The 27253-nt window shown below is 53.8% G+C and overlaps 2 protein-coding genes across 7 annotated transcripts in view; one reads left to right on the top strand and one right to left on the bottom strand.

The window, feature by feature from the left end:
• FANCA (FA complementation group A) overlaps positions 1-19433 on the top strand; it is a 38401-nt gene extending 18968 nt beyond the window's left edge. The window contains exons 19-41 of the mRNA XM_081273396.1: positions 52-125; positions 1974-2087; positions 3767-3903; positions 4214-4284; positions 4517-4613; positions 4744-4931; positions 5734-5830; positions 6384-6557; positions 7866-7939; positions 9554-9682; positions 12393-12477; positions 13438-13589; positions 14066-14171; positions 15122-15178; positions 15315-15419; positions 15929-16041; positions 16939-17071; positions 17867-17929; positions 18166-18271; positions 18610-18685; positions 18863-19034; positions 19122-19214; positions 19299-19433. Of these exons, the coding sequence (XP_081129522.1) occupies positions 52-125; positions 1974-2087; positions 3767-3903; positions 4214-4284; positions 4517-4613; positions 4744-4931; positions 5734-5830; positions 6384-6557; positions 7866-7939; positions 9554-9682; positions 12393-12477; positions 13438-13589; positions 14066-14171; positions 15122-15178; positions 15315-15419; positions 15929-16041; positions 16939-17071; positions 17867-17929; positions 18166-18271; positions 18610-18685; positions 18863-19034; positions 19122-19214; positions 19299-19406 (2524 nt within the window). The 3' untranslated portion in view covers positions 19407-19433. The remainder of the gene's footprint in view (positions 1-51; positions 126-1973; positions 2088-3766; positions 3904-4213; positions 4285-4516; positions 4614-4743; positions 4932-5733; positions 5831-6383; positions 6558-7865; positions 7940-9553; positions 9683-12392; positions 12478-13437; positions 13590-14065; positions 14172-15121; positions 15179-15314; positions 15420-15928; positions 16042-16938; positions 17072-17866; positions 17930-18165; positions 18272-18609; positions 18686-18862; positions 19035-19121; positions 19215-19298) is intronic.
• ZNF276 (zinc finger protein 276) overlaps positions 1-27253 on the bottom strand; it is a 38448-nt gene that overhangs the window by 5357 nt on the left and 5838 nt on the right. For 4 of the 6 annotated variants that reach the window (XM_081273405.1, XM_081273400.1, XM_081273404.1 and 1 more), the window contains 5 exons: positions 21796-21906; positions 21653-21728; positions 21194-21311; positions 20169-20268; positions 19436-20099 (listed from right to left, as the gene is read on the bottom strand). In XM_081273405.1, coding sequence (XP_081129531.1) covers positions 19829-20099; positions 20169-20268; positions 21194-21311; positions 21653-21728; positions 21796-21906 — 676 coding nt within the window. In that variant the 3' untranslated portion in view covers positions 19436-19828. Of the gene's footprint in view, positions 1-19435; positions 20100-20168; positions 20269-21193; positions 21416-21652; positions 21729-21795; positions 21907-27253 lie in introns of those variants that run through there. The other 2 variants (XM_081273401.1, XM_081273403.1) reach the window with 2 other exon arrangements.

Raw genomic sequence — 27253 nt, 5'->3', positions numbered from 1 at the left:
AGGGAATTAAATTGTCATGATTGACTTGAATATTGTTGTCTTCTGATCCAGAGCAGACAAAATCCCCCAGTCTCTGTATGCTGCCTACTGCCAAGCCTGCTCCACTGCTGAGAAGCCTCCAGAAGGTAGTCTTGCCCTTGCTGGGGCTGATGCTTCCCATTTCCCTGGCTCAGAGCCCCTGCCCCCAAGGCTGCATCAGTGACCGCCAGGGCTGTTTATAGTGACACCGAATGAGATGGGGGTTCCATAGGTTGCCTTAACCTGGCTCTTATAAGGGGTGTTTGGGGCGGAAGCCCCTGTGCCTGCCAGGTGCCTGTGCTGACTCCTGCAGGCACAGCAGGTGCCATGATGTGTGGCTACTCTGGTGCCTTAGATGGCCCCGTGAAGCGCATAGGGAACGGCTGGTGGTGGAGGCCCCACTTGCTCTATGAGCATGGAGCGCGAGGCGGAGCTCCACAGCCCTGCAGGTCGCTGTCGCACACGTCTGCACATGCACACCCGGGTCCTTTCTGCCAGCTCTTGCAGCAGCAGGGAAGGGCCCTGTCCAGAGCAACCTGGTGCTTTGCCCTGTCATTTTGTCACAAGGACCAGCACCTCGTCATTGAAGCAGAGAGTTTGTGGGTTTTGGTTTTGGGTTCTCTTCCTGGTGCTGAGGTTAATCCTAGCAATACACTGCCACTGAGCTGCACCATCCCTTTTTATTTTCTGCTTTGAGACAGGGTCTCACTAAGCTGCCTCCAACTTGTTGATCCTCCTGTTTCAGCCTCTAAATCACTAGCACTGCAGGCGTACTGTGTCCATCTTTGTGTTTATTCCTTTTTTATGTCCCTTGACATCTGTAGGTCCATGCAGGCTGAACAAGCCTGTTCTGTTCGACAGAGTCCTCTCTCCAGCTCTATTTCCAACCCTCCTTCCATAGGCCCACGGTTGTGGAGACCCAGGAGACTCAAATGGGCAGAGTATGAAGCTCTGGCAGGGACCAGTGCTGTGTTGGGGACAGCTGGGAGGTCTGACGCCTTAGCCACATGGTGAGGGCTTCTCTTCAGAGAGTTGCCCTCCTTCACACCTTCCTACTTTAGGGGACCAAGCCCTAACCCTCATGCTTCTAGGCAAGTGCTCTACCACCGAGCTGTACTTCCCAGAAATTTTTTTGATACCCAGGATTGAACCCAGGGAGTGCTTAACCACTGAGTCACATCCCCAAACCATTTTGTTTTATTTTGAGTCAGGGTCTTGGTAAGTTGCTGAGGCTGGCTTTAAACTTGCTACCCTCCTGCCTCAGCCTCCCAAGCCTCCGGGATTACATGTGTGTGCCACTGTGCCCGGCCGACCCAGACCTTTTTAAGTTTTGTTTTGAGACTCAGATTCATGACCCATGCTGAGTCACTGGGTCACAGGCCTGCGACCCTGCCCTCAACTCCTGGGTCCCCAGGTGCTTTCCTGGTGTGTGGTGGAGTTCTCGAGCAGAGCCATGGCTGTCAGTTCCTGCTGGGCGAGACCCACAGGCACAGCGTGCACTGGTGAGTGTGTGCCTCTGCAGCCAAGCCACATGTAAGCTTGCTTTGCTCTAAGGCACGCCTCTCCTTTTCTAGCCAAAACGATGTGAGAGTTTAAACCAGGATCTTTTGCCAACGTGTCTCCTGAGTAGATGTAGCCGCAGGCTGAGCTGGTTACGGTCGCCAGCTCTGTCCCAGGCCTGCTATGGGGATGTGGATGTGTGGCTGCCTCCCTCAGTCGTCCAGCTGGGATGCCCACTTGCCCCTGACCCCCATCTGTGCAGCTGTTTCCATCACATCTGTGCTTTTCACACTCATGGCTGTGGTCTGCAAAACTGCTTTTCTTCACTTTGTTTATAAGCATTTTGATGTGACACGCTGTACACAGTGTCAGAGAGAGGATCCATTGTCTGTCCTTGACACCTAGGCCTGGCATCTGCAGGAACCTGAGTTTCCCCTCTGCCTCCCCTCCCTCAGGTGCAGCCTTGGGAATGAGGGCAGAACCCACCCATGCCGAGGAGCCCCTGGGACCACTCAGGGTTGCGCTGAGAGAACTCAGAGCCTTGATGGCAGACCCCACCCAGGCTGACGGTGAGGACGGGGTGTCTGACAGAGTGTGTGTGTTCTGCGTGAGTGTGCAGTGTGGGCTTGGAGCCATGGCAGTGGAGGCTGTGTCTTTCCTCTGGTCTCACTGCAGCTGCCTAGACCCTGGGCAAAGATGAACTCTGTGCTATTTGGCAGCCAGTGGGATGGGCAATGGAGGAAGAAAGCTGAGCAGAGCTCGTAGGAGGCTGTTTCTCCATTATCTTGGCTGTCTGCGTTAATGTGAAGTACACTGGGCCTCTACTCTGTCTCTGAAACACTGAGTGGGGGTGAAGGCTTCATGCATGGAGTGAGAGCATGCATAGCCCCTTAGCACTTGGTGCAACCCAGCAGTCTGTGGCAGTGAAAACTGACTGCAGGACGTTCAGATTCTTACTAGGATGCAGAATCTGAAATAAGTAAGCCACATGTTTCCTGAGCGTATTGCCGCTTACTGTTGCTATAACAAAATACCCAACGCTGGGTAATCTTTAATGAAATAAGATATAGGGCTGGGGATGTGGCTCAAGCGGTAGCGCGCTCGCCTGGCATGCGTGCGGCCCGGGTTCAATCCTTAGCACCACATACCAACAAAGATGTTGTGTCCGCCGAGAACTAGAAAATAAATATTAAAAAATTCTCTGTCTTCTCTCTCTCTCTCTCTTAAAAAAAAAGAATTCCTCTCTCACTTTAAAAAAAAAAAAAAAAAAGAAAGAAGATATATTTAGTTCACAGTTCTGGAGGCTGGCAGTCCAAGGCTTGACTGTATGTGCAGAAGGGCACAGGCAAGCAGGAGGCCAGAGAGACCAGGACGATCAGGCCTGTGCTTTTGTGACAGTCTCTCAGCCTCCTGGGAGGCCCAGTGGTGTCCTGGAGAACCACAGCAGGCCTTGTGAGGTGATGCCCCAGGGACCCACCACCACCCACCAGTGCCACCACCCTGGGAACAAACCACGCCCAGCGTCACACAGAGTAACCAGTTTCAGTGGTCACACAAACAGCCCCGTAGCACTGCAGCTCTGGGGTGCAGCCCCTCCCTGAGGCCGCCTGCGCAGGCTGGAGACACAGCCTTTCAGAGCCGTGCTCACGTGGTCCTGGGGTGCTCTTGTGGTGTTTTTTGAGGCTGGGCTTGCTAGACTCAAACACCCGGGCTCTGGTGATGCCCCTGCCTCAGTCTCCCCAGTGGTCGCACCACAGACCTGTGCTGCCAGGCCTGGCCAGGACCTGGCCCTTGGAGGGCACTGTGAAGAGTTCTGCTCTTAAGCCAGAACCTGAAAAGGTCAGCTCAGCTGCTTCCTGAGCCACAGGTTTGCATGCTTGAGTGGGGTGGTCGGCCTTCGTCTCGCCCCGGGGTGTCCAGTGCCGTGTGGGAGGGTGGGGCTGGGGTTTCAGAAGCCAAAGGCTGATCCAGGAAGAAGGAGCAATGGAAGCAGGCCCAGCATGTCCACACCACATGTGCTCAGTGTCATGAGGCATAGGTCCCTGTGTGTCCGTGGTCTGATTACTGCCTCCCGCAATGAGAATGAGCTTTGCCACTGCCTGGCTGGGGTGTGGGAGCCACCAGGCCCTCCACGATGGGTAGGCCAGCTGGTGGCCGAGGCTTTTCAGCTTTCTGCGAGGCCATGTCAGCCCCTGAGCACAGGTCTACCCCGTTTCCTGTCTTCCCTGACTGGTTTCTCTACCTGCAGTTATATCTGCTCAGATGGCCGTGGTTTCTGAACGACTGAGCGCAGCCTTGGGGCATGGTGAGGATGACAGCCCCCATGGCAGAGGGAGGATTCAGCTCAACGTCCTTGCTCCAGAACTTCAGCAGCAGGAGCAGCTGGTGGGTGCAGGCTGTGTAGGTTATGTCAGGAGCTGGGTCAGGCTTCAAAGACCTGGGCCCTCCCTGCCCAGGCCAGCCAGCCCGTTTGTGTGAGCCCTGGCTGCAGACACCTTCTGCAGCCCCAGGCCTGAGTCTCTGCTCACCCTTTTCGGCTGCTCAGCATTGATTTCCAGGTCCTGGAAGAGTCCTGGAATCGGCAGGGGTGGGGGTCCCGGGACCAGCTGCACTGCCATCTCCCTAGTGCTTGCACAGGCTGCTTCCCGTTGCCCGTGGTGGGAGCTACAGCCGTTGGTGGCCATGTCCCTCCCAGGTGGTGGACCTCCTGCTCTCAGCTTTCTGTCAGAGCCTGATGGTGGCCTCCAGCTCTGCCCCTCCAGAGAGGTAAGGGCTCAGGAGTTTGGGTGATCCTGGGCTGTCCTGGGGCATCAAGATAGCAGGCCAGGCAGGAGTGAGCTCAACTTCCAGGAGCAGGTGTCCAGGCCGACTTCCAAAAAGTGGGGATCTGTAGAAGTCTTGTTGTCCTTGGCCCTTGTCTGGAGGAATGACCTGGATCGGCTGTGGGAGTGGTGTGTGGGGCTGTGAGGGGCCAGGGCCTCACCTCTGTGATCTACAGGCAGGGTCCCTGGGCAGCCCTCTTTGTGAGGACCCTGTGTGGACCTACGCTGCTCCCTGCAGTCCTTACCCGCCTCTGCCAGCTGCTCCACCACCAGGTAGGCTCCCCCTTCATGCAGGCCACGCGGGGGGCTGCTCCAAGGGCTGGGCAGCCTGGCTAGTCCTCCAAGCACAGGAGCCTTCTGGCTGGGGGCTGTCACCAGCTCTGCCACTTATCCCTCTTTTCAGGGCCCACGCTTGAGTGCCTCACATGTGCTGGGCTTGGCTGCTCTGGTTGTCCACCTGGGTGAGCCTGGGTTTGCACTCCCGGAGGTGGAGCCAGGCCCTCTTGCCCCTGCCAGCAGCCTTCCTGTCCCCAGGTTCCTCGACAGCCTCCTGACGTGCCACACCCAGGAGTCCTCGCTCTTCTGCCTGAGGTGGGCCTGCTCTCCTCTCCTGGGAGAAGAAATGAGCCCTGGAGGACTGGGTGGGCTTGGGTGCGGCTCAAGGAGAGCCACTGGCCCAGCATGTGCAAGGCCTGGGGCCTTATCACTAGCCCCCAGAAAAGACAGACCTGTAGAGGGAGCGGTTTCCACCTTGTGGACGTCTCTGATATACCCTGGTTACTGCGCAATTCCTAGGGAGGGTGTCGCTGCTGTTTCCTGGTGTGGATGCTCCTGGGTGTGTTAGGAGTGGTGGGGGCACCCACGCACGCCTGCAGCCTGGCCCCACGCCATCTTTGCTGCGTCTCCTTTCTTGCCCCCCACCTTCCTGGTGCTCTGGTCTCCGGGTGGGGGTGGGTGGGAAGGCTCTGTTCCCGTTCATTGTTGCCTCTGCACATCATCACAGCTGGTCTCATGTGACTGGCTTCGCGGAAGCTGAGGCCATGCTGTGTGCGAAGAAGCGTGCTCATCTCTCAGGACACGCCCTGAGCGCACCTTTCACTGGCTCTGAGGACTCCTCCTCTTCTGTTCATGGGGATGACACACCCTCAAGTCCAGGGTGTCCACCTCCCTCCTGGCCGTGTCCCTTACAGAACACCCAATCTCCTGGTTGGTCTGAGGCAGGTGGTACCAGTTCAGCCCTTGCACACCTGAAGTGCACCTGTGCCATTTTCACATGGTGTGCATCTCTGCCTCGTGGACAGGGACTTGTGGGGTGACTGCTCAGGCCCCCAGGCCAGAAGGTGCTGAGGTCAGTGTAGCGAGCCCTCCGTGGTTGTTGCTGCTCCGTTCACAGGTTCTGTACCGCAGCGCTCTCTTACGCTCTGTGCAGGGTCTCTCCCCAGCCCTGCGACTCTTGGCACAGCTGTTTGTCTCCAGGTCTTGTCAAAAAGGTAGGTCTACAGGTTCCTGGTTTTCTGTACTGCAGAGGCCAGGTCGGCCACTGTCGCAGGTTTTGGTGGGCATCGGGCCTTGGTTGGGGTCTGCCGTGGCCATCTGGGGTGTCTCCCTACTGAATCTGGGTGTGAAAGTAGCAGCTACACCTGTCTGCTCCTCTTTTAAAGAAACAGACACTGGCATTCACAGGGTGTGTTCACGAGAAGCTTCTTTCCATCTAAAGGAAAATCCTAATGCCTTCCTCTAGTGGATCCTGCTGCGTTTGTCAGAAGGGCAGACTCCTTGGGCGTTCCATCCCTGGATGTCCACAGTGGGGGCAGCGGGTACTACAGCCCAAACCCCTCCCATGAGGCCAGGGCAGACCTTTGGAAGGTGGTGTGGCTCCAGCCCTCTATGTGCAGGCCTGCAGCCCCAGACATAGTCGGATGCACTCACAGACGCAAGCTCGGGACAGCAAATGCCAAGCATGGGGGACACTTTGCCCCCAAGGTCACCTGCGGGGCACGGCTGGGGGAACAGTGTTCTGGCCTTACCATGTGTTTCTTTCAGTTCCAGTTTCTTGTGTTCAGATTCTTCTCAGAGGCCCGGGTTCCTCTCCCTCAGGAGGATGCAGCTGGCCTTCCCTGGGGACCCCTGTGCCTTTCCCCTGCAGACTGGAAGATGGCCACCCTTGCCCTGTGGAGACAGGGCCACTTCCAGGAGCTGCTCACTGGGAAGTTTTGTGTAGGTTGCCCCTCCCCACCTGGCTGTGTGAGCGAGGAGCTGAGAGGCACGAAGCCCTGGGTATTCAGGCCCACTCTGCACTGAGGCCACTAGAGCTCCATGTGCAGCTGTGAGAAACACTGTGGAAACACCTGATGTGCTTCTTGGGCTCCCCCAGCCGTCCCTGGATTGAATCCAGGGGTGCTCTACCACTAAACTCATATATATTTTATTTTGAGATAGGGCCTCATTAAATTACTGAGGCCAGTCTCTCAACTGTGATCCTCCTGTCTCAGCCTCCCATATTGCTGGGATCACAGGTGTGAGCCTCTGTGCCTGGCCCAATAGTAACTTTTTACAGAAGATTTTAAGGGTGAATTAAAAGCCCACTGCAGCTGAGTGCGGTGGCGTGCCTGTAATCTTAGAGGCTTGGGAGCCTGAGGCAGGACTGTGAGTTCAAAGTCAGCCTCAGTGAGAAGTGAGGCGTTAAGCAACTCAGTGAGACCCTATCTTGAAATAAAGTACAACATAGGGGCTGGGGATGTGGCTCAGTGGTTAAGCACCCCTGCAGTCAATCCCCAGTACCCCGCCTGCCCCCCCCCCAAAAAAAACACATTGCTGCTCCACCATCCCCTCCTGTGTCTGAACAGTTGTTGAAAGGTGGGTTGCACGACTTTCCCAGCTTGTCTAGCATCCCAGTGTGGGAGGGGCGTGGCAGCTCCTCCCAGGGGCCCCATGGAGGCAGTGGGGCCTGCTCCCAGCTTGCACCTGGAGGCCTGGCCTTTGCCCTCACCCTCAAAGGGTCTGCTGAGGGTCCCCATAGTGTGAGGCTTTCAGAGCAGCCCACCTGCCCACATCTGTTTGTAAAACTGCTCTGGGAACCTTCAGACAGGAAGTGGGCTTCGAGGAATACCTGAGCAGTGATTATTCCCACAGGCCTCCTCCCAGCTCAGGGAGCCAGGAACTCATCTGTCTTGGCTCTGCCTGATCACCCGGTGTGTGTGTGTGTGTGGGGGGGGGGGGTGCAGCACATGGGCCAGCGGCTCAGGGCTGGGCAGTGAGCAGGGCTAGCATCAGAGCTGCATGGCACCAGTCCTCACTTCTCGGGCTCGGAGCAGATGCACTTGGTAGAAGAGGCGAGTGTGGAACCTGTGACCTGAGAGGCCTGGGTCTCTTGGGGATGGAGTGTGCACAGGTGTTTCCTTGACAGAATGGGGGCCCTTTCTGTGAGGCTCTTCAACTGCAGTTGGCTTTAGACAGGCCTTTGTTTTGGGGATAAAACAAGAAGTGTGTGGAGTTTGCCCTGCACTGACCACCCTTGTCTCTCAGCTAACCTTTGGGGACTGGCTGCAACTGGAACTGGAAATCCAACCTGGAGCTGATGCCCTGTCAGACACAGAGAGGTGAGTGTCTGTGGGAGCTCCTCAAAAATGGCCTCAGTTTTCTACCAAAGTTTGTCTTTTCACCTTCAGTGCAACATTCATGTTAACTGTGTAGCCTCTGCACCAATTCTAATTATTTCATTCAAGAAGCATTTATTGACTGGGGCTGGAGGTGTGGCTCAAGCAGTAGCGCGCGCGCCTGGCATGCGTGCGGCCCGGGTTCGATCCTCAGCACCACATACCAACAAAGATGTTGTGTCCGCCGAGAACTAAAAAATAAATATTAAAAAAATTTAAAAAAAAAAAGAAGCATTTATTGAGCTTCTGTTCTGTGGCAGACTTTCCTAGAAGCTGGGCCTGCAGTGTGTCAGATGAGCCTGCCAAGATGGCACCTGTGTACAGACAGGGCACATGAGGTGCACAGAGGGCTCTGCATACCTGACCAGGCTGTGCCCTAGTGACAACAGGTGAACTGGAAGTAGCGATGAGCACTGCCAAGGCAGGGCCGGGGAAAGGGTGGCTCTGGGCATGTGCCATCTTGAGATGGGAGTACCACAAGCTGGGCAAATCCAGGGCTGAAGACTGTCATGCCAGGCCTGCTGTTCTGGGCACATAAATGGCTTGTTGAAGGACTTGGGTTTGAGAGTATGGAGTTTAAGGCACAGAGAGGAAACTGTCGTCACCACAAAGGCTGGGTGTAAAGTACCACTGGTAAATGCCACTGCAGCCAGGCCCGTGACTAGTTGGCTCTGAGAGTCTTCCCTCCCGTGCTCACACTATCCTCCGCTGCAGTGGACATGGGAAACAAACATGGCAGACCACACTTTCTTGGTGTGAGGGTTCCTAAGAACCTCATCTTAACCCTTAGGTCTCTGTTACCTGGAGGTTATGTTCAGACGTGTTCCTGGATGTCCTGTTCTATGTGTGGCCCTGGGGTTGAGCCGGGGTGCTCTACCACTGAGCTGGATCCAGCTCTGCTTAGTTTTTATCTGAGACCTGGTCTTCCTGGCCTGGAACTTGCATCTTCCTGCCTCAGCTTCCTGGGTAGTTGGGTTTTCAGGTGTGCACCACCCACCTGGCTCCTTTCTTAATCACACGAGTGATGCGTATACGGCTCTGTGTGGGCGACAGACAGCAAAGCCCTGGCCTACTTGCAGGCTTGCAGCTGTGTGGTTGTGGGATGGGTCTCCACCTCCTGGAGGCCCTGCTGGCTCCCACAGTGCCACGGCACTTTTTGTCAACTGCCCTGCAGTCTGAACACAGACCTCACATCTGTGTGTGCAAGAAGAGTGGGCGAAGTTCACACATCCTTGGTGACTCAGCCTGCACATCTTTTGGGTGTGTAGCCATTGGTCAGGCTGCAGGACAACACCCCGTCTGGACTTTGGTCAATGGCAGCAGTTTGCAAGGGTGGATCTGCCCCTGAGATTATGCCTTTCCTGCAGCCTCAGGTCCTGGCCTGGCAGGTAGTCAGGCCTCCATGAGGCCATGCTGAAGTGTGTGCCTGAGACTGTTAGTCCCAGCCCCTCCAGTGTTCCCAGCAATCACTCAGATTTCCCAGGTACAGGTTAGGAAGAAACACTGGCCATGACTTGCTTCCTCCTCCTTAGAACTGACATCAGCACTCACTTGCAGACAGGACTTCCACCAGTGGGCGATCTATGAGCACTACCTCCCTGCGCCCTCCGCTTCAGGAGGCTGTGATGGAGACCTGCAGGTGGCGTGCACAGTTCTGGTCAACGTGCTGATGGACTTCTATCAAAGGTCAGCCACACAACACCAAATGCATCTGACTTTTAGGCAGTTCTGAGAATGTACTTTCCCTACTCAGTCCATCACGTTACACAAAACCCTTTTGGGCAGAAGGTGGTGAGGCATCCTGGGTCAGCTTTTTCTCCAAGGGCACAGCTTGTGGCAGGAGGAACAGCTATTTCACACCTGTTGTGCAGGGTCGGCAATGTGAAGATGGTACCGGTGGCCTGGCGAAAATCCCCCCTCCCGTAGCAGGGCTGGCATGCAGTTCTTGAAGCAGTGAGTGTGGACTGGCCAGGTGTCTCCTGGGGTAGATGGTTCTAGCCCCTTTGTCATCAGGAATGCGGCTAGTGACTCTCCAGGTTCCACCCAACCCTGTCTCGCCCAGCAGGGCTGTGTAGAGGCCCTGAGGCAGACAGTTTCCTTCCCAGGTTGTAGGCAGTGAATCTAAGGATGTTAGTTGTGAAGATGGAGTCCAGACAGTTTCTTCCACTGTCCCTCCTGCTCCCTGGGGCCCATGAAGGTGCTGTCCAGTTGGCATAGCCGTCGTGTGCCATCTGCCGCTGCATGGAAACGTGCCTCAGTGTGGCAGCAGTATAGAGCCTGGGGTGGTGCAGCCCATGCTGTGGAAGCAAGTCAGTCCTGTCCCCTCGAAGGGACAGCCATGTGTGTGTGAAGCTCAGTGAGGGAGTATCTGCTAGTGACCTCCGAGCCCTGGCAGCCAGCCTCCTGCTGTGGAACTGCTTTCTGAACGTCCCAGAAATGGAGCGGCATGTGTGCCCTTGTGTCCTGGGTGTCATTGGCTTCCCTGAGCAGTGTCCCCAGACACATGAGTTTTGATGACAGGGTATGCCAGGGAGGGTGCACCCTGTACGGGTTTGTGCATGCGTGCAGGGTGGATGCCAGGCTGTGCTTGCATTCTGGCCCTCAGGAATGATGCTGCTATGAGCATTTCGCGAGGTTTCTGGGTAGGCGTGTATGGAGTGGAGCTGTGGGTGATCTGGTCATTCTGCCCACTCTGCACCCACCTGCAGTGCAGGGGCCTACTTCCCACATGCCACCTGCCTGCCTGCTCCTCTGGGCGTGAGATGCTGTTTCTCATGGTCTCAACTTGGAGCACCTTTGCATGTGCCTTTGGGGAAGCATCTGATCACATCCCTCACCTGCTCCCAGATGCTAGGGAATCAAACCCCATGTCCTGTGTCCCCTAGGCAAGCAGTCTGCTGCTGAGCTACACCCCTGCCCCTTTTGCCCACTTTTAAATTGGGTCATCGTACAGAGTCTTCACATACCCTAGATATGACCTCTTAGCAACTTGTAAATGCCCTCATTCTTAATTGTCCTTTGATGCACAAAGTTTTATAAATTTTGATGGAATCCAGTTCAAACTGTTTTTAGTTTTAGTACCTGTATTAAGGGGGTTTTTATTGTCACATATCTCCAGCTGTCCCGGCACTTCTCACCCCATTGGAGGGGTTTGTTTCCAGACTCCCAGCTCCACCTGCTAGTTGATGTATCTGTCTGTCCTCCAGCTCTACACACTGATGGCTATAGCTTTCCAGTAGGTGTTGACGTGGGGAAATGTGAGTCCTCCAGCTTCGTTGCTCTTCAGGATTGCTTTGGCTGTTCTGCAATCTTTGCAATTCTATCTGAATTTTATGAACAACTCCTCGATTTCTCCATGGCCATCTGGCATCCTGATGGGTAGTGCATTCAGTTGTAGACCAGCTTGGGCAAGTATTGTCCTCTTAACACTGAGGCTTCCATGACCACAGGGTGCCTTTCCATTTACGTAGGTCTGTTTTGTTCTGCGGGATAATAGGGACTGAAACCAGAGCTCTACCACTGACCTACACCCTAGCACTTTTATTTTTTTTGCCCAGGCTGGCACAGGAGTCATAGGCGTGTACCACTAAGCTCAGCTTATTTAGTCTTCTTTAATTCCTTTCAACAGTATTTTATGGTTTCCAGGGTGCAAACCTTATGCTTTCTGGGTTGTTTGTACCTATGTATTTTATTGTTTTGGTGCTCACAGAATGGTTCCTTAGTGTTGTTTTTGGATTAATTGTGGTGTGTGGAAATACAGCTTCTGGTGGTATATTGACGTGCTGAACTCCTTTATCAGCTCTGATACTTTTGTGTGGGTCCCCAGGATTTAGTGCAGGCCATGTCGTCTGTGAGCAGAGTTCACATTACTCCTCTAGGTTGGATGCCTTTATTCTTTCTCTTATTGAATGGCTCTTGCTAGAGCTTGTAGTAAAGTGGTGAGAGGCTTCTATCTTTACAATTAAATACGGTGTTTTCCAAGCTGCCCTGCATCATGTTGAGAAAGTGTCGAGCTGGAGGACAGACAGATATATCAACAGCAGCTGGAGTCCAGAAACAAACCCTCACAGGAAGGGTACCAGGACCCTTCTGTTCATAGTTTATCTAAGGGCTTTATCATGATCAGTTGTGAAATTCATTGAATGCTCTTTCTGTATCAATTGTAAGTGATTTTATAACTGGAATTTGATGTAAACCCAGTGTTGCATTCTAGGGATAAGTCCTGCTTTTCCCTGATATGTACTGCTTGTTATACTTGCTGGATTTGGGCTACAAGAAATGCTAGTTTTGCTGCTTGTTGATCAAGCATTGTAATGCGAGCACTGGATAGAGGTGGGCACTGCACTGCAGCACTGCTGGAAATGCTGAGCAGACTTCTGTGCCGCTTGACTTTCAGTTCAAGGAGTTGGAATCACTTGGAGAGCTCTGGCTGGGTCCCTGGTGGCCACACAGGAAGTGGGGATCTTCTTTCCAGGCTGCAGGTGAGCTGGAGGGAGCTAAAGCTCCTGGTGTCCAGGGCCTTGAGCTGTCTCCTGCTTGAGCATTCCTAGTGTCTGTGCTTTCCCTGTCTCGCCCTCTATGGCATCCTCTCACCTGATGAGGCCTGGGGTGAAGCTTGGTTAGTGCATAGGAGCCCCGACTCCCCGTCAACTCCATGCAGCCTGGCCTAGGGAAATGGCAAACAATCTCAGTGCATATTAGCAAGGCAGACCTGCCTGCCAGTGATCATGTCACCAGAGTGCTGGGAGCCTTTCCTCTGTGGCCCCCATGCTGGGCTGGATCCTGAGGACATAGGATGAGACATGGCAAGCGGGGGAAGAAGCAGAGGAGATGGCCACAACTTGGGTTTTGTACAATCAGTGATGATGTAGCTCCCAGCCCAAACTATGGAAGTCAGGTCTGCTCTTGGGAGCAAAGTACCGGCCATCGCGTATTTTAATGGAATAGGGCACAAGATCTGAACGCATTTCCAGAGTGGGATTCTCGGTTGAATGAATTGAGCATCCTTTGGCATTTAAAAAGTTACACTCAACATTCATTTCATGACAGCATCAGTGTCATGAAAGTCTGTGGAAATGTTCCAAAATAAAGGGGGTTGGCAGCAGAAAGCCACCAACCCTGCCTGGACCCCGTAATGGGGCAGGTAAGTGGCCATAACCATGATGCTGGTGGAGCATGGGCCAGCGGAGTCTGTGAGCTAACTCGCCCTCTGCCTGTCCCCACGCACACACGCATGTGTGGAGAGGCAGAGGGTAATGGGGAATCGCCCATCCGGCTGCCTGGGGTGAAGGCTCTCCTTCCCTGTGGTTTTTGCAGTCATGATGATTTCCAGGTGGATGAGCTGCCACATTGGTTCTTTCTGTCTGCGGCCTCTGTGTACCACTCTCCTCATGCTTGGAGTGAGGTCAAGTGCCCGAGCCTCTGACCTTGCTGTTTTCCAGGAGATGGTTCTTGACCTGGAGCTGGAGCAGGGTGCAGCTACTCAGGGACACTTTGTCTTCTCGGTGTTGCGCAGCCGGCTGCAGCCTCTGGCAGGTGGGGCAGGTGTGGCCACCAGCCTCCAGAGACAGCAGGAGCTGCTTGCGTGCAGACGGTAAGGCCTGGCTGGGCAGGGTCATGTAGGGGTACCAAGCTTCTCCTCTCCGTTGGTCGCCTGTCTCTGGCCTCCCCAAGCCTGGGATGGGCCATCCTTAGTGGTTTCTGGGGAGGGCAGGTCTGGGGTGGAAGTGCTGTGGATACAGGCCTTCTCCTCAGGTGCACTGCGTGCTCAGGGTGTGCCTCACTGCCTGAGTGGTTTGTTGATTCTCATCGTGGGGATTGTGGTGCGGTCTCCTGCTTGATGGTTGTACAGCTCTTCACCAATTTCTTTTTTGCTAGCATGTTTTGCAGGACTGCAGCAGCCTGAGCTTGGTGCAGGAGTTGAGGGCAAAGGCACGTTGGGTGGGGTGGCAGACCAGACCACTGGTTTGGTGGCATCACAGGCTGCAGGGTGCTTCTTATGAGCTAGGTTCCTCCTGAGCCTGCCGCCTGTGCTTGCCTTCACTGTTGACACTGCTCCTTGCCTCCAAGGCTCCTCCTTCGCCTGCCCCCATCCATCCTGGTCGGCGGCCTGCAGGCCCGACAGCCCATCGACCCCCTCTGCGAGGATTTCTTCCACTTGGTCAACTCTGAGCTGGTAGGTGCTGTGTGAGCATAGGCTGGCAGGGGTGGGAGGAGGGCACAGATCACTGGCTGCTGGGAAAGGAACAAAAGTCATAGGTGCGTGGTGCCTAGATAGCCAAGAACTCCTGGGAGGACTGTGGCGGCTCTCTCCATAGCCTGTTACCTCTGTAGACGCTCCCTCAGGTGTGCACGTCAGGGCCCGTGGGAGTCTGCCCGCCAGGCACCTGCCTCCTTCTGTGATAGACATCCACCAGTGTGGGCTGCACCGCATCTTAACAATAACTCGGAGGTGGTGCCCACCCTGCGTCCATCGTCTGGGACTGTGTATCACCAGCTCACTCCACCCTGGAGAGCAGCCGGCATTTGTGCCTAAAGACCAATGCACAAACGTGACTGGAGATTGAGCTTAGGTTCCCTTCCAGTTGTGCAGAACGGCAGGCGACCAGGAAAGCAGAGCGGTGGCAGCTTTAGAGACTGTGGCACAGCTGTCATCCCAGTGATGTGGAGGTAGAGGCAGGAGGGTCACATGCTCTGGGCCAGCTGGAGCAATTCAGCAAGACCCTGACTCAGAATGAAATAAAAAGGGCTAGAGATGTCGCTCAATGGTAGGGCACTTGCCTAGCATGTGCCAGACCCTAGGTTCTATCCCCAGCAGCCCATGGAAGTAGACAAGAGCACAGAGAATAGTGTGTGGTCAGCAGAGAAGTGGAATGGTAGCCTTGTCACTCTCAGCTAGAGTCAGAGCCACAGCTCCCAGTTCCACCTGGAGCCCATGTGTCTGGGCCAGAGCAGGCGGGCAGTCTTGAGGGGCCTAAGCTGGGGAGGTTCTGGCAGCATACTAGGGCAGCCTTCTGTGGCTGATGGCCAGTTGTCCCTAGTGTGGCTTCATAGCTAAACCATATAGCACACTGCACTCTGGTCTTGCCCCTCTCTCTGCCACTGGCCTGCTGAACTGTTTTACAGAGAAACTTCTCCCAGGGAGGCGCCTTGACCCACGACATCACCATCCATTTCTTCAGGGTAACTCGTCTCCCCTAGCACCTCCCATGTGACCTTCTCAGGGTCCCTGGGAACAGATCTCCTGTGGGGTGGTTACCTTTAGGAACTGGGCTCACAAGGGTGCCTGGGTGAGCCTCTGCTGTGTTCTCTGCTGCAGGGGCTCCTGAATGCCTGTGCACACAGCCACGACCCCTTGCTGACAGCCAACCTGACTCTGACTGGGTGCCAGACCAAATGCCCCATCCTTCTGACCTCTGCGCTGGTAGGACTGGCTGCTTGGGGTGTGGGGCTCTGCCCATCAGGGCTCCTCACTGCTGCTCCTTGCCTTCTGTGTCTCACCATCTTGGTCGTTGTGGCTCAGCTGCAGCTTTCTGTGTGCTCTGTGGGCGGCACAGGCCGCCCCTGTTGCCTGCTGGGGCTACAACTGACCTGCACTTCAGAGCAGCGGGCAGCTGTGCCCCACTGGCAGCCCTTCTCTGTGAGGCACCAGCTCTTACAGGGTGTCATGGGGCAGAGGCAGGGCCTTCTCTGTCCTGCCCTCGATGACAGGTGCCTCGTGGGATTGCCCTGAACACAGCAAGGTAAATAAGGTGGTGCCTGAAGTTGTTCAGCGTGAGCCACAGGGTGAGCACAGGAAGCAGCTGGCCAAGCAGCAGCGAGGGCTCTGGGGAGCTGGCTGTGGGACAGCGCCTCACACAGGTGTTCTGGTCCTGGAGGTGGGGCCAAGCAGAGCTGCCCTGACCTGTTTTCTCCTGCTCTCTTCCCATTCAGGCCTGGTGGTCACGCCTAGAGCCTGTACTGCAAAGTCGGTGGAGAAAACGCTTCCAGTGCCCACTGCCCCTTGAGCTGCAGAGGCTGCAGGAAGCCCAGCAGTTTGCCAGCAAGTAGGCATTGGCAGCAGGATGAGGCAGGGTTGTGACCATGGACATCCTGGGTTGTAGTTGCTAGGGTCCCTGGGAAAGGGGTGGCGAGAACCAGGCTAACAGCCTCCAGTTGGAGCAGCCAGGCAGGTCAGGAGTGTTCATGGGACAGGTTTCAGCAGGTCTCATCCCAACTCAGCTTTTCCCATCTTGGCCCCATCTCCTGCTCACATCTAACACTGGCCCCAGACTGCCAGGGTGCTGATGCTCAGTTCTCCACCCAGCAGCTCAGTCAGACCTGTGGCAGTCAGGGCAGTCCACCTCCTGAGGACAGTTCTTGAGGCCCTCCAAGGACATACTGGTCCCAGTACCCAAAGGGTACAAGGCCTTCACGGTCCTTGGTGACTAGTTTTGATTTCCTGATGTGCCTGAAACCTCAGCACATAGAAAGCAGGGCTCATTGCCAGGTGTGGTGGCACAGCCTGTAATCCCAGTAATGCAGGAGGAGAATCCCAAGTTCAAGTCCAGCCTCAGCAACTTAGCATGACTTTGTCTAAAAAGAACTAAAAAAGGGCTGTCGACATAGCTCAGTGGTAAAGGTCCCCTGGATAAAGGAGACTCTCCTACTGACCCTAACTCCACCAGAGATAGAGCTGGATCCCTTTGGCCAGACCCAGTACTCCTTGGAGGACAGAGGGCATCAAGTTCCCAGTGTTCTTATGGACTCTTCCTTCAAGGCTCAGGCGTTAGGTTTGGTGCACGGGCTCTGTCCCCTTGGTACGCTTCCACGTGGGGCTGGCATCCTGCTCTGCCAGGGCCTCATGCACAACCCAGGTTTTGCATATGAGGACCTGAGCTCCTCTGTATCCTCCTTGGAAAGCTGTTTCTGTGCTGCAGCGATGACACATCTCTCTGTCCCAGCTTCCTGGCCCCTGGCTCGACTTCCCCTGCACCCAACCCTGCCTGGGTTTCAGCTGCTGCGTTGCACTTTGCAGTGAAAAAAGTCAAGACAGAAGGTGCCAGGTGGCCGAAGCTGGACTGCGAGAGAGAGGAGGCAAGGCGGGGCTGATTTTTTCTAGCAGGCTCATTTTTAATCAGGGCATTTCTCAGGGTTTGCCAGTGGATGTGGCTTTTCCAGGGAAAATCTTGAGGTTTCCATCCCTTTATTTTGAAATGAAACTAGCCAACGTGCAGTATTAATGACTCAGGTGCTTCTGCCTTGCCACAGCCCTGCAGGCTGTCTGTTGTGAGTGCACAGCACGAGGCAGCATGACTGGACCATGCTGGTGGCTCCACGTTCTGTATAGGGATTTTCAGACTCTGGCCTTGTGCCCCTTGGTTGCTGGGCCATCGAGCTTGACTGCCCATTGACCCCAGCAGCAGCACCCACATAGGCTGCGAGTGCCGTGCAGTGTGCATGGAAAGCCCTGGCTCCTCTAGAGAGGAATGGGAGGCTGGAAATTGGAACCAGTGTCAGGCAAGCTGGGGGTGAGCAGCCAACATAGGCCAACACAGCCCCAGTCGACTCTCGATTCATGTGCCACCCTCATCACGTGGCTCTGCTACAGATCTCACGTAGGCGTTTAAATACCCTACGTTTTCTAAAGGTCTTGTACTTTGGCTAGAAACAATTTAGTGGCTTCAGAACCAGCCTCCAGCCAGGGGGCCTAGTCCTCAAGGATCTGGCTTGCTGCCAGGTCAGTGTCCCCTGCCACACCTGGTGTTACATTGACTCAGCAGTAGTTTTCAAGAAGCTCCAAGACTAGCCCACCTGTAGGAGCAGGTCTGCTTTGCCAGGGCTGGGACACCTGTGACCTGCGTGCCTAACCATACCTGTTGTCATCTGCAGCTACTGGTTCCCCTCTTTTTCTTTTCCTTGATGGACCTGCTCTCGTCACATCTGACCCCAAACGTAAGTGACCTTCCAGCTGAGGTACCCTCTTTCCCCAGGGGTCAGACAGTACACCCTGGATCTCTGGGCATCTCCAGTGTGACACTTTCTATAGGTTGTCACCAATTTACAACTGAGCAAAAAGTCCAGTCCCCTCCCTGCCCCTCACCTCATGTTCCCATGAGTGCAGCAGTGCTTTCGTGAGCCCACACGGGGGGCCATGCTCAGCCCTTCCTGGGGCTCTTCTCTGGTCACAGGACACGGTTGACCCCCCGAAGGCTGTGGACACCTGTGCTGAAGTCCTTGAGTGTTTGCAGAGGCGGAGGGTGGATTGGCTGGTGCTCTTCCGATTGACGGAGACGGGTAAGCTGGCCACTGTCTGGTTTGTGACAGCCGTGTCATTTCTTCAGAAGCAGCCAATGGTTACGAATAAGCCCTTGGGGCTCCCTTTCCAAGCTGTTTTCTTGCTAAATTTACAACTGGTTCAACTGTGGCAAATTCAGTACACCACGTGTAGGGTGTCTGCTTTCCTGCCTGCAGACATCACCCCACATGGTGTCTTCCCAGACCCAGGGGAAGGGAGTCCTCAGCGTGGCCACACAACCTCATGTTGTCCCTGCATCCAGACATACTCCCAGAGTGCATGACAGCTCTGTCCCCAAGGCATTCCCAGAGCTGACTGAGGCCCCTTGGCATTGCAGATGCGGGGCTAGGGCACCTTCTCCTCCGCCTGGCCCCAGACCAGCATACCAAGCTGCTGCCTCTTGCCTTCTACAGGTAACCCCCCTGCTGGGCTGGTCCCGGGGCCTGGTGGGTCAGAGGGAGCAGCATTTCCCCAGGCACCCTAGAATCCCACCAGATAGGGTCACTTGCCTGCAGCTTGGTGCCACAGACGGGTGGATATACTCTCTGCACTAACCTACGTAGTCTGTGTCATGTTCTCTTTATCTCTAGTCTTCTCTCCCATTTCAAAGACGACGCCATCATTAGGGAAGAGGCCTTTCTGTGTGTTGCTGTTGACATGTACCTCAAGCTGGTCCAGCTCTTCATGGATGGGGAGACCAGGGCTGTGTCAGCTCCGGCCAGCAGGAGACTAGAGCTCCAGGGCCCGTCCTCTCCCCAGCCTGTGAGAACAGCTCCTGCCAGGGAACGGTGGGGTGAGGTGGCACACCAGTCCTGGTCCACTGTGTCCTGATCTGACTGTCCTCTCTAGGGCAACTCTGTACAACTGATCACAGAAGCTCGTCTTTTTCTGCTGCAGTTAATACCTCAGTGCCTGAAAAGCGGCTCCTCAAACATGGCAGAGGTAACCCAAGACCCTCTCCTTGGGTCTGGTTTCACCTCTCAGCCCCAGGCTGTGGGACCTGAGTAGTGTTTTCCTTTCTCACAGCTGCTGGCTGGTCGAGAAGACTGGGACCCTGAGGTGAGCAGCGCCCTTCTGAGGAGGCAGCGGGCTGTGCCTGACACTGACCTCTACCAGGAGCCCCGTCTCTTCTGACTGGACTCTGCTCAGTGCACCAGCCTGACTCCTTTGTAAATAATTTATTGCAAGCATAACATGAAGCTCTTGTTGCACTAGAAAATGGGTTACAAATCTCCTTGGCTGCAGAAGTTAGGAAAAAGAATCGGTTACTCATCATCTGTCTGGCCTCAAGTAGCTCAGTACTTGGAAAATAAGCTGCTGGTCCCAGAGTGACAGAAAGGCTACACGCTACTCAAGCTCCCTTGACCAGCCAAGGGAGAGAGGCGCCCTCCAGCCTGCCTGACACGTGATTATACACGTGGGGCAGGGATGCAGCGTGGACTCCCAGAAGCACGCAAAGCTGTGCCCCAGTTAGAGAACGTGGAAATGTCTTTAGACCCCACATCACACCTGCAGAGTTCCAGCTGCTCTAAGTGCCACTATCCCACCTGCCAACCTCAGGTAGGCTCTGGCTTCACAGCCTGGCCTTCCATGGCCCCAGAGGGGCTCGGGGACCCAGGTGGTGGCTCCGCCTCCAGGGGTAGGGCTTTGTCTTGGGTCTGTGTCAGAGGGTGCACCATAGACATATGCACATTGAGGTTGTGGGCCTTCTCAAACCGCCGGCCGCACTGGTCACAGGCAAAGTCCAGCTCTGTCTCCGCCTTGTGTTTGGTCATGTGGTACTTGAGGGATGCCCGCTGCCTGCACTGGAACCCACAGACTTCACACCTGGGGACAGAGGCAGGTGAGGGAGGCTGCACACCAGTCCCAGCCTCCAAGCACCCAGCCCACACTTACTGCAAAGGCTTGGCTCCTGAATGGCGCATCTGGTGGACAAGAAGGTGCTTCCTCTGCTTGAAGGTCTGTCCGCATTCATCACAGATGTAGTTGCGTACCTCTGGAGACCAGAAAGGGAGTGAGCATGGGTCCCCAAGACACATCAGCCCTGTGGTGTGTAACCTGGCACAAACACTGTGTGCCCACGCCAGGGCCTTGTTCACAGATGGGTGTTTTCCTGATACAAACAAATACCATCTGGCTGACTGCTGGTACAGTCTACAATTCCAGCCACTCAAGAGGCTGGGCAGGAGGATCCCGGAATCCCAAGTTTGAGGCCAGCCTGGGCAACTTAGCCAGACCCTGTCTCAAAATGAATTAAAAGGGCTGGGGGTGTAGCTTATGATAGAGCACCCCTGGGTTCAGTCCATAGTGCGTGTGCACGCGCGCACACACACACAGATTGTGTAGGGCAGGAAAAAATCTGGAAATAATGTCCAGTGAAAGAAATGGCACATGGATGGGTTTCGTGGTGAGTGAGCTGGCAGTCACATCACTGTGTTCAGAGTTCTAGCATGGAGCTCTCAGTTGTTGGGGACAACTCCTACAGCACCTGTCGGGAGGGATCCACAGGCTCAGGACAGTGAGATCCTGAGGGAACCTAGTGGGCCCTCTGCAGGAGGAGGCTGAGGGGGGTGGTGGTGGCAGGGAGGAGGTTCAATGCCTTTCCTGTACCTGATTTTCACATTTCTACAAGGTACACAGAATGGTAGAATGTTCTATAACAATGAACCCATGGGGGCAGGGTGCCGGACTCCTATGCTGTCAGTCTAGCAACTGCTTGGGTCCTGCAGGAGAAGGGCAGGGGCACTCACTCCTGTGTGCAGATTCACCTTGACCTCTCAAGTAGCCTTTGAGCACGCAAGGCCATCTAGTATCAAGACACAGTCTTGGTCCTCCTAAAAGGGTGCCCAGCCATGGTCATGGTCACCACCCAAACTTGGACCACACCTCTGGGAGTCTGGCCTGTGAGGGTAGGTGCGTACCCGTGTGAATGAGCTTCACGTGGCGCTGCAGATAGCGGTCGATCATGAACACCTTGTTGCAGCCGGGGTGGGGGCAGGGCCTCTCTCGCACCTCCTCGTGATGCTCCTTGATGTGCTTCTGCAGGAGGGTGCAGGCAAAGGACTCTGGCTGCTTGGTCTGTTCAAAGTCCCAACCCACGTCGCAGCACATCCCACTTCCTCAGCAGACAATGCCCGGCCCTCCTGGAAGCAGGGCAGATCCAACCACTCCATGTACCCCCTCCTTCATGCGGTGCTGGAGATGGAACCAGGCCTTTTGCAGTGTCTGCCACTGAGCTACACCCAGCCCCAGCTGCAGCTTCACTCCTCTCCAGCCCACAGGCAGCGTCTCTGAGCTCAGGGTTGGCTCTACACAGGTCTCCGGGACAGGGCTCACACTAACCCCTGCCACACCTCAGTCACCCCTCAGCTGTTCCTCACCTTCATCCCGTCAGCCCCACGATACACGGCTGTACAGCCCTGGTAAGGACACTTGTAGATGGTGGGCAGCTCCTCCCTGCAAGGCACAGCATTGGTGGAGGCGCTGCCCCAAGGAACACGGCACCCGCACCACAGCCCCTCACCTCTCACAGCGGAGCTGCTGTTTCCACCCAGGCTTGGGTCCTGGCTTCTTTCGAGGTTTTGGTTCTTCAGCCTTCTTGGCCTCTTTGCTTTCACTCTTCTTACCAGAGACCCTGAGAAAAAAGACACCCCGATTCAGTCCGACCTCCACTCTGACAGTCCTCGGTGTTCCGTGCCTCTCTTCAGACCCCAGGTCCTCCTCCCGCTCCCGTGACCTCGCTGCTTCTGGGCCAACTGGCTGCCCTGGAGCCCATCTTAGTAGCCCCCAAAGCTGGCACCACTCTGGAGACGGTGCAGACGCAGAAAGCAGGTGTCTCCCCACCAACTGGTGCATCTTCAGAGCCAAAGCCTGTCTGCAGATGTGGACAACAAAGCTAAGAAGATGGAGGGTTGGTCCCTTTACCACAACCTCACACCAGAAAAAAGCTCAGCATCACCTCTGGACACTCCAGAGCCTAACAGGCAGGCCCAGAAAGCAAGGGCAGAGTCTAGAGGGGGCTGTATGTTCAACCTGTGGCTGGGGGTAGAACACATGGGATGGTGCTTTCAGGTTGCAGCAGGTGTCCCAGGGGCATCAGGAGAAGGTGCAGGACACTTGTTTCCTTTTGGGCCCAGATAAGGAAACCCACAGCAGGCACCATGCTCAGCAGTAAAGGGCTAAAATTCTACCATCAGGAAAAAGGCAAGATGCCCATGTCATCACTGTTTTTGAACACACTATAGAGGTCCTATGCAGAGAGACTCAGCAAGAAGAAAAAAAACAGAAGATAAACTATTCACAGGTGACACGGCTACATATGTGGAGTACCCTTCACAAAAATTACCAACAAAGGAGCTGAAGGTGCAGCTCAGGGGTCGAGCACCAGCATGCACACGGACCTGCAGGGTACAGAACCAAGTACAAGCCCAGTGCTCTTTCTATGAAGGCCTAACCCTGGTTCATGGCTGACGGGGACCAGTTTGGAGAAGGTCGAGGACCTGAGACATCCCCTGGCATGGCCAGGATGCCCTTTAATAGCATCTATCCTGACTCCAAGAGCATATTTGTGTTTCCTGGCTCAGCCACCTGCTCCCTTGTTGAAAGCTGCAGGAGCACAGATGTTCTTTTTGGTTGTTGGCTGGTCATATTTTTATTGTTTTGTCTTTGTTTTGACTTTAAGTGGGTTGGCCAGGCCCCCTTGCTGGTGTTGGAAGCTTTAAAGCTGTATTTTGGGGGTGTATAGAGAGTTATAGGTGTTAGCAAAAGCTGTTTTCAGCTTTTCCTGGGGGAAAGAGGAGTGTTATAGCATGGCCATCTGTACCAGTTTCTTTCAGTATGGGACCGTCTTTACTCAAATTTGTTTCCAAAATAATATTAGAACTGAACCTGAAGCAACTGAGGTGCAGAGTGTGGAAAGGGATGAGAGGAAGATCTGACCCTTTTGCTGGAGGCCCCCACAGCCTCTTTCAGCCTGGCTGGCTGTTGGACTCCCTGTTTCCTGCTGAGCCTCCTCTTAGAGTCATCTTCAGTAAGGGTCAGCAAGGTAGCTAGGAAGGTGGGAGACTGAATTTTTAAAAAATATTTATTTTTTAGATGTAATTGGACACAATGCCTTTATTTTATTTATTTACTTTTATGTGATACTGAGGATCAAACCCAGGGCCTCCACATGCTAGGCAAGCGCTCTACTGCTGAGCTACAACCCCAGCCCTAAATTTGCCCTGTGAAATAAGGAAGTTGAAAACCAAAGAAATAAAATGATGTGATACCAAAAACAAAAAAAAACTCAAACACGCCTGTGATCCTATGATTCCCAGCAACTCAGGAGGCTGAGGCAGGAGGATGCAAGTTCAAGACCTGCCACTACAACTTAGTGAGGCCCTGTCTCAAAATAAAAATTTAAAAAGGCTAGAGGTGTAGCAGAGCACCCCTGGGTTCAACCCCAGAATCTGAAAGAAAAGTAAATAAAATAATTAGGAACTAAATTAACCAAAGGCAAAATACTTGCATATTAAAAATCCACCAGAGCTGCTATAGCCAGAGACCACACACGTGGAAAGAGCCAATCATCTCCCCCCAGCACAGAGCTCCACTGCTGTCCCCACCCACAGCCAAAATAGGGTGTAGCTCATGGTAGAGAGCTTTGCTAAGCATGGGTGAACCCCAGTCTAATCCCAAGTTCTGCAAAATAAAAATGAAAAAAAGAGATTTTTTTTTTTGAAAAGTGGAGAAACCCATCTAAAATTTAACATGGAACTTTAAGGAATACTAAATAGCCAAGATTGATTCAAAAACAAGTTGGCAGGGGCTGGAGATGTGGCTCAAGCGGTAGCACGCTCGCCTGGCATGCATGCAGCCTGGGTTTGATCCTCAGCACCACATACAAGCAAAGATGTTGTGTCCGCCGAAAACTAAAAAATAAATATTGGGCTGGGGTTGTGGCTCAGTGGTAGAGCGCTCGCCTCGCACGTGAAAGACCCTGGGTTCCATCCTCAGCACCACATAAAAATAAACAAAATAAAGATATTTGGTGTATGTATAACTAAAAAATATTTTTAAAATAAATAAATAAATAAATATTAAAATTCTCTATCTTTAAAAAAAAAAAAAAGAAATTACATTTGATGCATGACTGTGATCCCAGCTATTTGGAAGGCTGAGGCAGGATGCAGGAGGATCACAGTTCAAGGCCAGCCTCAGCAACTAAGCATGGCACTAACAACTTAGCTAGACTCTGTCTCAAAATGAAAAATAAGATTAAAAGGCTGGGGGGGGGTGTGGCTCCGTGATTAAGCACACCTGGGTTCAATCCCCAGTACCAAACAAAATAAACAAAAAACTTCCACAGATAGGCAGTCTTAATTCTTCCTTTATTAAAAAAAAAAAAAAAAAAAAAAAGTTGGCAGACAAAACTGTTACTGAATACAGTTACATACACGCCAATCAAATGGTCTGGAACAGGGAACTCACACAGGACCTCCTGATTTTTCAACAAGGTGCCAGCACCGTTCAGGGAGGAGAGAATACCTCTGCAACACATGGTGTCATACACTAAGATCAACTCAAGTGGATCAGGACCTAATCTAAGAGTAAAACAGCATCAGTAAATCATAAAAAAACTTGCATTTGGCAGTAGCTCCCTAAATATGACACCAAAAACAGAGACAACCAAACTGGTAAATTAGACTTTGTCAAGTTTGAAATGTTGTATATTGATAGGTACTACCAAGATAAAAGAGAAGAGAGGAGAAAGTATTTGCAGACCACCCATCTGGTAAGGATTTGATATCCAAAATACATGAAGAACTAAACAGCAAACATAGTTTAAAAATGGGCAAAATCTGCCTGTTATCCCAGAAGCTTGGGCAGTTAAGGGAGGAGGATCACAGGTTCAAGGCCAGCCTCAGCAACTTGGTGAGACTCTGTCTCAAAATAAAAAAGGGCTGGGAATATGATGACTCAGTGGTTAAGTGCCCCTGGGTTCAATCCCCACTAAGAGCCCCCATAAGATTTCTCCAAAGACAACTTGCAAATGGCCAACAATCCTGGAGTCATACCAGGCAACTGCATGCACAAGGAAGAGAAGCCATTTCACACCATCTGCAAATGAACAAAACCCAGGAAAGCGCAGGGTGGCAAGGATGACTGCCATACAGACTGAAGGGTGCATCCCCCATAGAAAACAAGGGCGCCTCGTCAGAGTTACACATGAAGCAGCAAAAAGCCCCAATTCCACTGTTAGGTATACACCCCCAAGGGCCAACGGCAGGAACTTGATGAGTGTTACAACGTCCTTGACAACAGCTGAAAGGTCAGCACGACCCCACACAAAACCCAACAGCCAGACAGTGTGTCCCTGCAGTGAGTGCGGCTCAGCCACACAGCATTGGGGGCAAGAAGGGGTGGGGCTCACGGCAGGGAGCAGCAAAGGCAGTGCTCAGCAGGTAGTTTCTAGTCATGATGATGATGCCTGCACCTGGTACTGCTGGACTGTACACTTAAAAGAGGTTTAAATAAGTGTACTCAGGGAGCCTTTTTGCTGATGTGCAGGCTGCTCCATCTCCCTGATAACTGTCCAGTGTCCCCTCCTGGCCAGCCCCATTGCTGGGCAGGGTGGCCCCCTCCTGTCAGTGACAGGCCATCTCCTCCCACACCAGACCACTCACTCCTGAAGCTGTAGTCTCTGAAGCTCACTGGTAAATGAACATCCCACCTCCCCTTTCTCGGCTGTTCCGTCCCCTCAGGCCAGGTCCTGGCTTTGACCTCTGGGTAGGACCTTTGTGCTCTGACCCATCTCCAGGCTGAGGACCCCGATGGCCAGGACTGTCTGGAGTCCAAGTGGAGACGACTGAGGAGGAGCACTTGTGAAGAAGGCACAGGGCCTGGGCCAAGGCGGGCTCAAGGCCTTATCTTTGCAGACTCTCAGCTGGAGCTCACATGCTACCACTTGAGGAGTCAAGTGGCCTCCAGGTCCGTGCACATCATGGTTAGCAGAGGACCATGGCCATGTCCTGTTCTCATCTCCTGCAGTGGTTTCCACCTAAATAGCCCGTATTACTAGAGGCCTCAGGATATTACCACGTCCCAATCCAAAGTGTGTGTCTGTGTACCTGGGTGTCAGCAGCAAGGACCCCAGCAGAGCACTTCCCCTCCCAAACCTGTCTGGAAAGGAGACCCACCTGTCCCTCTTGGCCCACAGCCCTGCCACACCAGTGCCCAGCAAACTCCAGGTGTGAGCCAAGACTCAGCCTATAGAGGCCACTATATAGGAAGCAGGGCCTCCTCATGGCAGCTCTAGGCTGCACCCCAGCCATGCTTCCTGTATGAGACTCACCTGGCCCCAGTCAGCTGTGCCTGCTCTAGCCTACCCAAGCACTTCAGGCTTGGTCAAGTGTTCTGATTCTGATTGTCCTCCTACTTTCCTCTATTTCTCCTTCCATGAATGTCAGAACTTTCTTGAGAAAAAGGAAGCCAAGTTTATGTCTCTTATAGGATTTTTCCTGGCTGATTGTGTGGCATTCAGAGCTGCTTGCTCTCTGGGCAATGACTGGGTCAGGCATCAGCTGGCTGCTAAGTGCTGTGGGATGCCCAGCTACAAAACAGTACCAGAGCCTGGCACAGGGTGCATGCCCATAATCCCAGTGACTCAGGAAGCTGAGGCAGGAGGATCACAGTGGAAGGCCAGCCTTAGCAAGGCCCTAAGCCACTTAGAACTTATCTCAAAATAAAAAAATAGAAGAGGTGTGATTCAGTGGTTGACCCCCGGATTCAATCCCCAGTAAAAAACAAAAACACTATACCTCTGTGCCAGAGTCAAAGTTGGGAGTGGTTACCAAGCTGGGTCCCTGGGCCTTAGAAGTAGGACCCAGGGAGCAGGAAGCAATCGAGATGGGTATCCTGGTGGCATGCACTTAAGGAACAGTGCTGCATCTTATCAGTAGCCCCAACCAGCAGCCACAGGGACCCTCCTTCCACAGATT

The sequence above is a fragment of the Spermophilus citellus genome (genome assembly GCF_964194105.1).
Source record: "Spermophilus citellus genome assembly, chromosome: 18".
Taxonomy (NCBI): domain Eukaryota; kingdom Metazoa; phylum Chordata; class Mammalia; order Rodentia; family Sciuridae; genus Spermophilus; species Spermophilus citellus.
The sequence above is the reverse complement of the archived record's forward strand: the minus strand, read 5'-3'. Positions and strand labels throughout refer to the sequence as shown.